This window comes from Lagenorhynchus albirostris, chromosome 16 (genome assembly GCF_949774975.1).
Source record: "Lagenorhynchus albirostris chromosome 16, mLagAlb1.1, whole genome shotgun sequence".
NCBI lineage: Eukaryota > Metazoa > Chordata > Mammalia > Artiodactyla > Delphinidae > Lagenorhynchus > Lagenorhynchus albirostris.
The window spans coordinates 24,232,223-24,244,261 of NC_083110.1; the positions used below are offsets into that span (position 1 = coordinate 24,232,223).

Consider the following 12,039-nt stretch of genomic DNA (forward strand, 5'->3'; position numbering starts at 1 on the left):
TTTGACTTCAGTTGATTTTAATAAGCCACTGGGGAAAGGGGTGTGGGGAGGCTGGGTTTGTTTGAGGTGTTTAACTTTTTGTTAAAATTGTGATCCTTATCATTGCCTTTAGAAATGTGTTGACATACACATTTCTGGGCACAGTCCCAGGATCAGAGCAGAAATGGGGTGAGGTTTACATCACAAATAAATTGAAGAGGAAACAGATAATCTGACAGGACAAAACATATTAAACTTTTGGGACCCAAGCCCTAGATTGTGTTTTTATTTTAAAAAACAAACAAAAAACTTGGCTGCTGTGATGCTAAAAAAAAAAAAATCAAAGGCAATGAATAACATGATCTTAATCAGTAGGAAAGAAACACAGGTTGAAAGGTTCACAGTCACCCTGAGTCTGGCTTGCCTGGGAATTCTGAATGCATCAATGGCTTGGGTTGGGGTCCCTTGGGAAAACAGAAAACAACAACTCCCTTTCCATGTTTTCTTTTTCTGTGCAGTTGGATTTAGAGGTGGTGCTGCAATGAGGCCCTGGCCATTGATGTCTACATCTCACAGTAAATAAAGCAGGCTTGCCTTGCCCAGTTGTACACAGCTGCAGTGTACAATGGAAGAGCAATCTGTTGTCATATAGACTGGGGATGGAATCCTTCTTACTAGCTGGGTTCTTGGGCAAAATACTTAATCTATCTTCTATCTATAAATTAATGATACCACCCATCTCAGAAAATTGCTGTGAAACCCATGCAAAATTACATACTAAGTGCCTGGGCATAGTGAACATTTTTGAAATGTTAGGTCTTCTTCCCTCAGGTTGGGAAGAGGTGGCTATGATGTCCCATAGTTCTGAATACATACTAACATTTGCCAGCTTTCTCCATTTCAATCCTCGTCTTTTAGCAAACCTAATTACATGTCTCCAAGACATTGAGGAGGTAGATCCTAGATGTCATAGCTCTCCCATTCTAATACTATCTTATTAAGTCCCTGGTCTTCTGAAATTACTACAGTTGCCCAATAAAGAGTTTGGAAAGGCACTAACAAGATGCCCATCAATAAGACAATAGCTCTTTCCAGACCCCTGAAGGTCAAAATGTTTCCCACACTCCTCCAATGGGACCTGCCTTCTATAGCACCTTCAAGCTGGGTCAATATTAGTCCTGGGCTTAAAGCAAATCAGTAACAGTCCAGGACTGTTAGTTAATCCAATAGTAAAGCTATTTAGGAGGGAAAATCCAAATTTCCAGATGAGGGAGAAAAGAGCTGTAGAAAATGGACAATAACTATTGTTTATAAAGAAGAAAAGGTTTTCCTAAATTTTGAGGGACTTACTGGCAGGTCAGCCTTGAAAGGGGCCCCAAAGCTGCTGGGTGTATCTGATAAATGGTACATATGTTTCATGCTTTTCTTCTGTTTGTATGTAATATTTAGCAATACAAAATGGAGGAAGGAACCTCAGTTTCCAAATAAGAAACTTAAATTTAACCACATCTTTAAAACCATTTAATCTCATTTCTAGATGACCTCACAAACATAAAAAGACAAACATACAAAGATGTTCAATCCAGAATTATTTATAATAGCCAAACCTGGAAACCAAATCAAGGTCCATTAGTTAGGGATCAACTAGTTAAATTATAATACATACAACAGGCTATGGTACAGACATTAAAAATAATGTAGATCTGTATCTACTGACAACTAATGTGATCCACTACATATCACTGGGTAAGACAAGCTCATTATAGAAAACCATGTATCACTTGATCCCATTTGGAAGGAAGTGACAGTATAGTGCAGCAGTTCTCAAACTTTCTGGTCTCAGGAGTCCTGTACACTGAAAGATTACTGAGGACCCCAAAGAACTTTTGTTTTTGTTTATGTGAGATATACAGTATAGACACTGATATACTGTACTTGAAAATAAAACTAAGCCTGCCTCTCAATTTTTCTGTGAACCTAAAACTGCTCTAAAAAATCTTTCAAAAAAAACTTAATTAAAAAAGTGTATTTAAAAATAACAATACCAAACCCATATTAACAAAATAACATATTTTATGAAAAAAATTATATTCCCCACCCCCCCACACACCAAATTAATAAGAGTAGTCGTATTGTTACTGTTTTACACTTTGGCAAATCTCTTTAATGTCTGGCTCAAAAGAAGAAAGGTAGATTACCTTCTGCATTATAGCAAGTGTATTAGTTTGTTAGGGCTGCCATAACAAAATACCACAGACTAGGTGGCTTAAACAACAGCATTTATTTTCTCAATAAATTCTGGGGGCTAGAAGTCCAAGATTAAAGTGTTGGCAGACTTGGGAATTCCCTGGTGTTCAGTGGTTAAGACTCCCTGCTTTCACTGCCGAAGGCCTGGGTTCAATCCCTGGTCGGGAAACTAAGATCCCACAAGCAGCAAAGCACGGCCAAAAAAAAAAAAGAAAAAAAAAGGTGTTGGTAGACTTGGTTTCTCCTGTTTCTTCCTGGCTTGCAGATGGCTGCCTTCTTGCTGTCATACATGGTCTTTCCTCTGTGCATGCACATATCTGATGTTTTTCTTTCTTTCTTTTTTGGTTGTCAAATGATCCTTTATTGAAATATTTTCCTTTGCTGTCCTTAACTAGCTGGACATTCCACTGCACCACTGTTGATGTCATCCATGATGTCATGAGGGTGGCAGCCATCAACATTGCAGTCCACCGACTGGGCAGTCCCTGGGATCTCTTTAATGGTTCCAGACAGTTCTTGAGCTAAAAATAAGTGCCACAACTGTTGGGCAATGTTGACAATCTCATCAAAAATTGTATGTCCACTGTGCTTAATGTTCTGCTTCTTTCTGTCTCTTGGCCATTCCTTGAAGGCTTTGATGATCAGGGCAGAGGCAGAAGGAACTTTCTCAGTCTGGCCCTGTCTGTTCTGAATTGGTCAGTTTCACTGTCATTCTCGGACCCTTCCAATCACCAGTTACTAGGCAATATCATCAACCAAACTTTTTTGGAGACAGACCCAGGGAGATGATCTCGGTAGTCAGGGGTCCGATGTTTCTTTGTGTGTCCAAATTTCCTCTAGTTATAAGGACATCAGTCAGAGTGGCTTAGGGCCCACCCTAACAGCCTCAGCCTCATTTTAACTTAATCACCTCTTTAAAGGCCTTATCTCCAAACAGTCACATTCTGAGGTACTAGGGGGTGACTGCTTCAACATATGAATTCTCAGGGGACACAATTCAGCCCATAATAGTAGCTATAATGGGAAGTAGCTAGTAAAAGCACAGCAGAAGTACTGAGAGCAAACTGAGTTTCTCTCTAAAAACATGTATCTATAACCTAAGCCTACCAACTTACAAAATTCTAGAAAACACAAAAATATACAAACATATATTCTATTAACCATCAGTGTGATGATGTTACCATATCATATAGCCTTTGGAAAACTCCACTGTACACTCAGGAGAGAATCAGAGTGAAAAAGGCTAATTATGCCTCAATATTTTTATGAAAATAGTAGGACATTCCCACCCCTCCAAAGGATCTCAGGGACTCTGAGGGGTACAAAGACCACATTTTAAGAACCACAGATACAAGCACTATGATCTCAGGCAAATTTCTTAACCTTGTTAAGCCCCAGTTTCTAAAATGAGGTTAATGATAACACCAACTTAAGTGGGCTTGTAAAGATTTAATGAATAAATACACATTATTCACAAATAAATGACAAATGTGAGCATTCTGCTAATATTAGCTGTTATCATTTGTGAAAAATTACTTAGCAACATGATTCATGTGCTTAAATGCATAGAAAGTAGTAACCTCTGGATAAGGAAATTTATTTTTTAAACAAATATTTACATTGAAGCATAACAGTGGAAAAAGCATAAGACAAAGTAGATAGCTTGATGATTTTTCACACAGTAATCTTATTTTACCTTTGTTTGAGAGATCATTTTATTAATAACAACAAAAAAGTCATTGATAAACAACCACAACAGCAGCCCCTTTTCTCACCTATAGCATCCTTGGGTTTTGCTATCCATCTCCCTGTAAGCATCAAGACAGAATCTGAGAGGTGCTCCTTAACTCAATATCCCTCTGGTACCATCAGGTTCTCTTTGGCACAAGGAAAAGCGCACAGTGCAAGAGCAAACCTAAACCAAGCTTTGTGTCATTATGAAGCTGGATTCTCAACCGTGTCCAATTTAGTAAACTCTGAAGTTCACTTAAAAAATAACCATTATAGGACTTCCCTGGTGGTCCAGTGGTTAAGAATCCGCCAATGCAGAGGACACAGGTTCAAACCCTGGTCCGGGAAGATCCCACATGACATTGGGCAACATGCACCACAACTACTGAGCCTGCATTCTAGAGCCCACGAGCCGCAACTACTGAGCCCGCACCCCACAACTACTGAAGCCTGCACACCGCAACTACTGAGCCCACACCCCACAACTACTGAAGCCTGCACACCGCAACTACTGAGCCAACGCATTGCAACTACTGAAGCCCACATGCTCTGGGGCCCGTATGCCACAACTACTGAGTCACGTGCTGCAACTACTGAAGCCTGCACGCCTAGAGCCCGTGCTCCGCAACAAAGAGAAGCCACCGCAATGAGAAGCCCGTGCACTGCAACAAAGAGTAGCTCCCACTCACCGCAACTAGAGAAAATCGCACGTGCAGCAATGAAGACCCAACGCAGCCAAAAATAAGTAAATAACCATTATAAGAAACATTTGTCATGTTTCTACCAAGGGTATAGAGTTCATTTGGGGGTAACTCATTGTGCCCCTTCAAAAAAACACCAATATTATTCTCCATAACAAAGTTCCTTATATAATAACACAGATCTTGTGTAATAATCATGGTGAGAGATTTTTTTCCCCTTCTCCTCTTAGAGGAGTTGAGGGTGAATTTAGTGTCTCAAAAACCAACTGGAGTGATGTTAGGTGCAATTTAACTCTATTTCAGTGCAGAATGAACTGCAAAGTGGTAATACTAAGGGAGACTGGATTATAAGCACAGAAGTAAATCCTCCATCCTTGACCCCATTACAGTTTGGTGAAAGGGGACCTGAAATCTTGAAAAGTTCTTTTAGCTCCATCAAAAATTATTTGCTCTCTAACACTGTTGCTCTTCTCTAAAAGTTCTACATCAAAACTACCTGCTACTCCCCCTTCTACAACAGTAGTTTAAAGTGTACTTTCTTTAGAGCTACATTGTCTCAAAAATTTGTCTATTGGCTTCTAGAAAGAAAACTTAAAACATAAAATTTTTTTCCAATTCTACCAATACCTACAAACTTACAAAACAAACAAAAATACATAAGCACACACTCTATTAACCATTAGAGTGATGATGTCACCATATCACATAGCTGCTGGAAAACTCCACTTTACAAGTATGAGAGAATGAGAGTGAAAAAGACAAACAACTTGTGAAAAATTACTTGTGAAAAATTACAGTATGATAAGTCCTTAAATGCATAGTTACCTCTAAATACTAAATAATAGAATTTCTAATTCTGTTAAGAATTCAGCATTTGATATATAAAGTTACATTTTCCAAAGACAAAAATTTTTTCCTAAAAACGTTAAGTCATACCTCTGATACTCAAAAGAAGACCTCTTTACTTCCTGGTCAAGGTTGCCCAATGGCAGCTGTCAGAAAGAAATCAGTAAGGCAGAAGCGGGACCAAGAAGAAGTGAGGGCACTGAATTTCAGTCAACTCTGCTATTCAGTACTACCTCTGGGAGTGCTCATTCCCATATGTCATTTAACAATCAGAGGTGAGTGAGGTAAAAGCTCAACTTAAATAAAAAAATGAATATTACCAGTAGAAAGCTTTTTTGGGAAAAAGCAACCCTTTTTTTGTGTGTGGGGGTGGGGAAAAGCAGGCACCAATACGTAACACCGATACGTAAATATGCTATGCTATTGAATAAGTGATGGCAGCAATGTATCCCAACACACACTGACTAAGGGGGTCAAACTGAAACTATATAATAATACTAAAAGAAAAACACAGTTACTTTAGAAATTCATTTATTCACAAATGATCTGTGCAGTCACACTGATAGATCTCTGAGTGTTATACACAGCCCTTACCATGTCGTGGCCTTATTAACACACGGGATTCAGAATCATACTTCTCAAATAGAAAGTAAGAATCAAGATTAAGACTAAGGAATGAAGGAAAAAGAGAGGCCATGGAGGGAGAAAGGCTGTGAGGGGGTAGAGATGAGAGGTAACAACAGTGAGGCTGGAGCTCCCCAGCAGAGAGTGTGGCAGGACTGATGGGTGGGGCAAACCTGTGCTGGGAGCTCCCTCCCTTTGCTGGTCTGCAGCAAGGAAGGAGTGAGTGCCTTCTGTGGCTGACACTCTCCCAGGGAACTCTGCATAGTCCTGATGGTATCACCATTGCTTTGATTGCTGCTGCCCTGAGAAGTAAACAGAAAAGAGCTACAATACTGCAGCTCCATCAGTGGCATGGGAAGGCAAGGGTTAGGGTAGGGTGAAGGAACAGGAATCTAAGAAATATAAAAGGTACCAACTTCAAAAGAAAAAGGACAGATCAAAGTAAAAGGTAAAAACTTTACCAGTTATTTTGCTAAAGTTTAAATTCTAAGTAGTAAAGGAATTGAAAGCAGGATCTCAGATATTTGTACACCCATGTTCATAGGGCATTATTCACAACAGCCAAGAAGTGGAAGGAATCCAAGTGTCCATCGATGGAAGACTGGATGAACAAAATGTGGTTCAGTCGGCCCTCCATATCCATGGGTTCCACATCCGTGGAGTCAACCAACTGCAGACCAAAAATATTGAGAAAAAAAATTACAGAAAGTTACAGAAAGGAAAACTTGAATTTACTGTGTGCCGGCAAATATTTACATGGCATTTACATTGTGTTTGGTATTATAAATAACTTAGAGATGATTTAAAGTATACAGGAGGGTATGCATAGGTTATATGCAAATATTATGCCATTTTATATAAGGGACTTGAGAATCCACAGATACCAAGGGAGGTACTGAAACCAAGGGAAACCGAGGGATGAGGGTATATACATCGGATGGAATATTACTCAGCCTTAACAAGGAAGTCAGTCCTGACACATGCTACAAAATGGATGAACCTTGAGGACATTATGCTAAGTAGAATAAGCCAGTCACAAAAAGACAAATACTGTATGATTCCACTTATATGAGGTATCTCAAGTAGTCAAATCCATAGAAAGAGAAAGTAGAATGGTGGTTGCCAGGGGCCTGCGGGGGTGGGGGGCAAGAAGAGTTGCTTAAATGGGTACAGAGTTTCAGATTTGCAAGACAAAGAAGTTCTAGAGATATTTCACAACAATATGAATATACCTAACACTACCAAACTGTATATTTGAAAATGGCTTAAGACGGTAAATTTTAGGTTATGTGTTTTTTTACCACAATAAAAAACAAATTCTGGGTATTGATTAAAAGGGGGAGGGAAAAAATACAAACCTTCTACAATCTGTAGATATTATCTAGGTGGAGAGATTAATAAGATCACACACCTGTAATTCTCTTTTAAAGTATTAATATAAGTTTAAATGGTTGAGGCAAAATCAGTAGGTATATAAGAAATAATGCAAATCTGAGCTCCACAGGACTTCAGAGGTACATTTTCAGAGAAGAGCTTTGGAAAGAGAGGTAGACCCTGTGAAAGATGAACAAGCTAAGGGTTACAGGCGTATGTTCTCCCTGTGCTCACAACCATCTCGCTGACAGTGCGATGACTGTGGACCACCATTAGACACCATGGTATCCTTGGGGAATCACCCAGGAAAGTTATCACCCAAATTTCCACATCCCTCCTTGGCAATTAAAATGATGATACTTTCCCTCAGCACCTTGTGAGGATGTTTAATTTCCAGTGTTTCCCAAGATCCACCTCAGGAGAAGTCAATTTGTCCACAAGACGCATAGTTTCCAAAGCTGTCTACTGTGAACCTCTGAGAGATGTGAATTGAATTGAGCTTTAGGGTACCAAAGCAGAAGTTCTCAAATAGCTGAAAAGGAAGAATAAAAACTCAGAGTGAATATCCAAAGAAAATCATAGATGAAAACATTAAACATCAGATTCTCTTGTAAAAACACCACAACAATCCTGACAAACCTCCTGTGCTTTCTTTTCAGTATTTATTCTGAAAAATGATCCTGGAGAGGAGGGATAGGAGCGGGAGTGAGAAAAGAACAGCAGCTCTTCACTGATTAATTGAAAAGCCTCCTCTGACAAAATGCACTAGAGAAAGAGGTCTGAGAAGTCAACTCCAAAATGTATCTATTGAGCAGATATGACCAGGAACTTGTAACAAACATCCTAGGGCCATACCCTGATCCATAGGGCCTAACAAAGCTGCTTCTATGACTTTCTCTCACTGACCATGCAGGATGTTAGTTTTGTTACAGCCAGGATAAAATTTGATATAATATATTCCCCCACCTCGTCAACAACATTTATTAGAAACACTGACTAAAATAAACAGAAGATAAGGTTCCTGCCCTACAAATAATTCTGATAACCCAGCGAGGAGTACAGAACACTTTCGCACACAAAACAGCCGGAGGAACACTTCTATTGAATGATATAACAAATACAAATGATAATATTTATCAAAAGCCTTTCATTAGACTTTGGATTCAAGCCAGCGTCCTAAAGTAAATGCTCTTTACTACAATTCTTTATTTAAAAAGCTTTCAACTTTGTCAGAGGGAGGGATGAGCCACACTCTGAGAAAGACCTGCTTTTGTGATCAGCACATTTACAAGGCAGAATGCAAAATGACATCAGAATTCATTCGAGGAAAATTAAGCCACACTGCTTAGATAATGAGTGTCAAAGAGTAAAGGGCTGACCTTCTTCTGTTAGGATGGAAGAGTTGCTCTTTCTTAAAATGTCAGCACAATCCTGAGAAAGCCTTTCAGTACGTGAACCAACAATGCTTGAGTAGAACCTAAAGCTGAGACCTTTGCACATTAGCAAGTGACTGTCTTGTCTCTTCACTTATTTTTATAGTATCTCTATAGCCATGGACTTCAGCCACTGTCACCTTTCCTCTTCCTGCAATTAATGGCCTAGCGAAATGCCCGGGGTTCATTTAAAGTCTAACTTTATAAAGCCCAGTAAATACTGATTCTTCAACATGACATCAACTTGACCCCAAAGATCTATTTAGAGGTTGTGTGCCACATTGTCTTTTCTTTCAGAAAGGTGATCAGCTCTTGCCTGCATTGATTTACACAATTAACTTCTCTTCCTGGCTTCAGCAGCCTGTTCAAACCATATCCACCCTTTTGTGTAAAGAAATACAGCCCGAAATGTTTATCGGCTAATCCCTTTGCTGAACGTTAATTTGAAGTGAAAGCCATGCCAACAAGACTGACAGATTTATAGCTTTACAAACTGAAGCCTTCTAGGTACAAAGAAGACATAACCAAAGGGGCAATAAAAGACAAGGCAAAACCAAAAGGGAACTCATAATACTTTCAACAAGTTAGTTTTTAGGGATTAGCAGTCCATGGTTCTTCTCTTTGTACCTATGCTTCCAAGTGATGGAGACACCACAGCTAGGAGCTGGAAAGTACTTACCTCTGACTTCACTTTGCCTTTTAAATACTTATAACCTCCAGACGGCATGATTTGCCAGGGAGATTTCTCATGCTTTAGGTTTGAAGCAAAGAGTATAAATATGGTGATAATGAAGTTAGCTGGGATGTGATTTCAATGCAGTAATCACACAAATTAAGAGAAGACTGAACACAAATTCCCATGCTCCTCTAAGACAAGAGCAGCAGGTGGAAAGACTGAAGTCAGTCTAAACTTGCGACAGGCACGTGGGAGCCGGGTGGCTGAGGACAGACAACACCACCCATGGTACAAGATCATAATGGGTAAAGACTCAATAAGATGAACAAGTCGAAGTACCTTCCTTGTAAACTGTAAAGCACTCCTGAAAACTAAATAGTTCCTATGATGTTTACAACATCTTTCTACTCTTCTTAACCGGTCCTTATTCTACCTTCATAGGCTGCCATCTTCTTCCGTACCTTTTGATAACATCATAATCAAATGGATTTCTTATCCAAAGTCCCTAGTGCAAGGCCAAGCTTCATTTTAGCCTTTCCTGTCCCCATGTTCTTGTTCTCTCTCTCTGTTTATGATGATTTAGTAACAATTTTTCATAGTTATTTTATTGTTTAGTCATTGTTTTATCTTTAGTCTTAAGCTTCTCTTTTAGTTCTGCCAATTATTTCTGGTGACTCGTTAAAATATAAGCTCTACAGAAGAAAGATCTTCTATGTTCTTCAAAGCTGAATCCCACTATATGCTGTAACTGTATCTATGCATATGATCAATAAGCATTTGTTGGATAAAATGACAACAATATCGAATGTTGGAGATGTCTGTGTACTTTGTGTAGGAAAAGAGAAAACTATAACATGGCCTTGTTTAGATGGATATAAAAATCTCATTTATAGATCACCACCTAGGAATCCTTGAACAAGACTTACCCAATGGTATTACCTCTAATGTAACCTCAACTGTAACTACTTGTGAAGAAAGAATTTATAGTTATTAGTAATGGAAATTTCACATATTCCTTTAAATTTCTATGTGTTTCTTATTTGCCAAAGCCTAGTCTTAGCTCAAATTTCTGATCTAGAATGTCACTGAGCACCTGATATTATGCATTTTCATGTAAAGAGGCATATGATGTGGTGTTGTCTCCCAGGCAACTGCCATCTGGTTAGGGAGGATGGGGTATGTGTCAGAAGAGAGGCATGTTGATGACACGGGTGTGTTCACCTTGTGAAAAGTTACTGTATTATGTACTCAATTAAAGTTTACCTAAAACAATATAGGTGGCAAAGGTTAAGTGTGGGAGGAGAGGTAAAGGCAATTAATAAATGCAGCGGGAGGTAAGAAAACAATGGATGTAGAGGGCTGGGGCATCTAGAAAAGCCATCTGGAAGAGTCAGAAACTGAGCTGGGCCTTGTAGCAAGTCTAAGACTTAGTGAAGAGGAGGAGGGAGGGCAGCATGAAGGCGGAAATGGGTATATGGAGGGTCAAGTAGGCCAGGTTAGATGTAATGGAGGGTTCCTAAAAAGAAGCAGTGAAAAGACTAAGGCTAAAGACATAAGGAGGGAAAATCAGATTAAGGGGGGCCCTGAGGGTCAGGTTCAGAAGTTAGACTTCATTCTAGACGGTGGGGAACCACTGAAGGCTTCTGAGTAAGCTGGTGGCCCAAGATGAAAACCAAGGGAAATTAATCTGGGTGTGGCATATTGATTGTGCTGACTGGAGAAAGGAACAAGAGAAGAAAGAAAAGGAGACCAGGGTAGCAGTTAAACTGTGAGATACTGAGTGTCTATTGACTAAAAATAGTAGTAGTGGGCCTGGAAAGATTGGAGCAGATGTTAATACTATGAATGAAACACCGAACAGACTCTGTGATTTTCTGGATGAGAGGAAGGAGATACAAAAAGAAGATGAGAAAAGTCATGGATGACAGGGTAAAGGGATATGTGAGGGTACCACTGATAGCGACAGAACATTTCTGAGTGGGAGCTATTTTATGGGGAAAAACAAAAAAAATTCAGATCTGTTTACACACTCATTCTGTGTCTTTAGCTGTGTGTCTCAAGCCCTTCTCCAACCAAGGGTTTGCCTGGTATGCTCTGAGAATATATATTAAAGACATGAAATCCGTAGCACAGTTAAGTGGAAGCACATCACCATAAACAGTTTACAACGGTCTACTTTTTTAATTGAGTAGTAGTTCTCTATGTATTAGGGAAATGAACTCTGTGTGATGAACTGCAAATATATTTTCCCCCAATTTGTCATCTGTCTTTTGACTTCACTTATGGTGATTTTTACCATGTCAATTTAAATTTTTATAAACTCAAAAATATCATAACAGATTTTTTTCCCTCCCGCTCCCCCCATAACAGATTTTTAAAACAAAGTTACCTAATGCCAATATTGTTATATATTAAAAAATCAAGGTGA

General features: G+C 39.2%; 1 protein-coding gene across 9 annotated transcripts in view; it reads right to left on the reverse strand.

Annotated features, from left to right (window-relative positions):
• The window catches only part of ASCC1 (activating signal cointegrator 1 complex subunit 1), a 110,325-nt gene that overhangs the window by 769 nt on the left and 97,517 nt on the right, over nucleotides 1-12,039 (reverse strand). For 5 of the 9 annotated variants that reach the window (XM_060126773.1, XM_060126774.1, XM_060126778.1 and 2 more), the window contains 2 exons: nucleotides 7,876-8,034; nucleotides 6,150-6,798 (listed from right to left, as the gene is read on the reverse strand). The exons of 2 other annotated variants lie outside the window; for them this stretch is intronic. In XM_060126773.1, coding sequence (XP_059982756.1) covers nucleotides 7,918-8,034 — 117 coding nt within the window. In that variant the 3' untranslated portion in view covers nucleotides 6,150-6,798; nucleotides 7,876-7,917. Of the gene's footprint in view, nucleotides 1-6,149; nucleotides 6,799-7,875; nucleotides 8,035-12,039 lie in introns of those variants that run through there. 2 more of the 9 variants (XM_060126781.1, XR_009536182.1) reach the window with 2 other exon arrangements.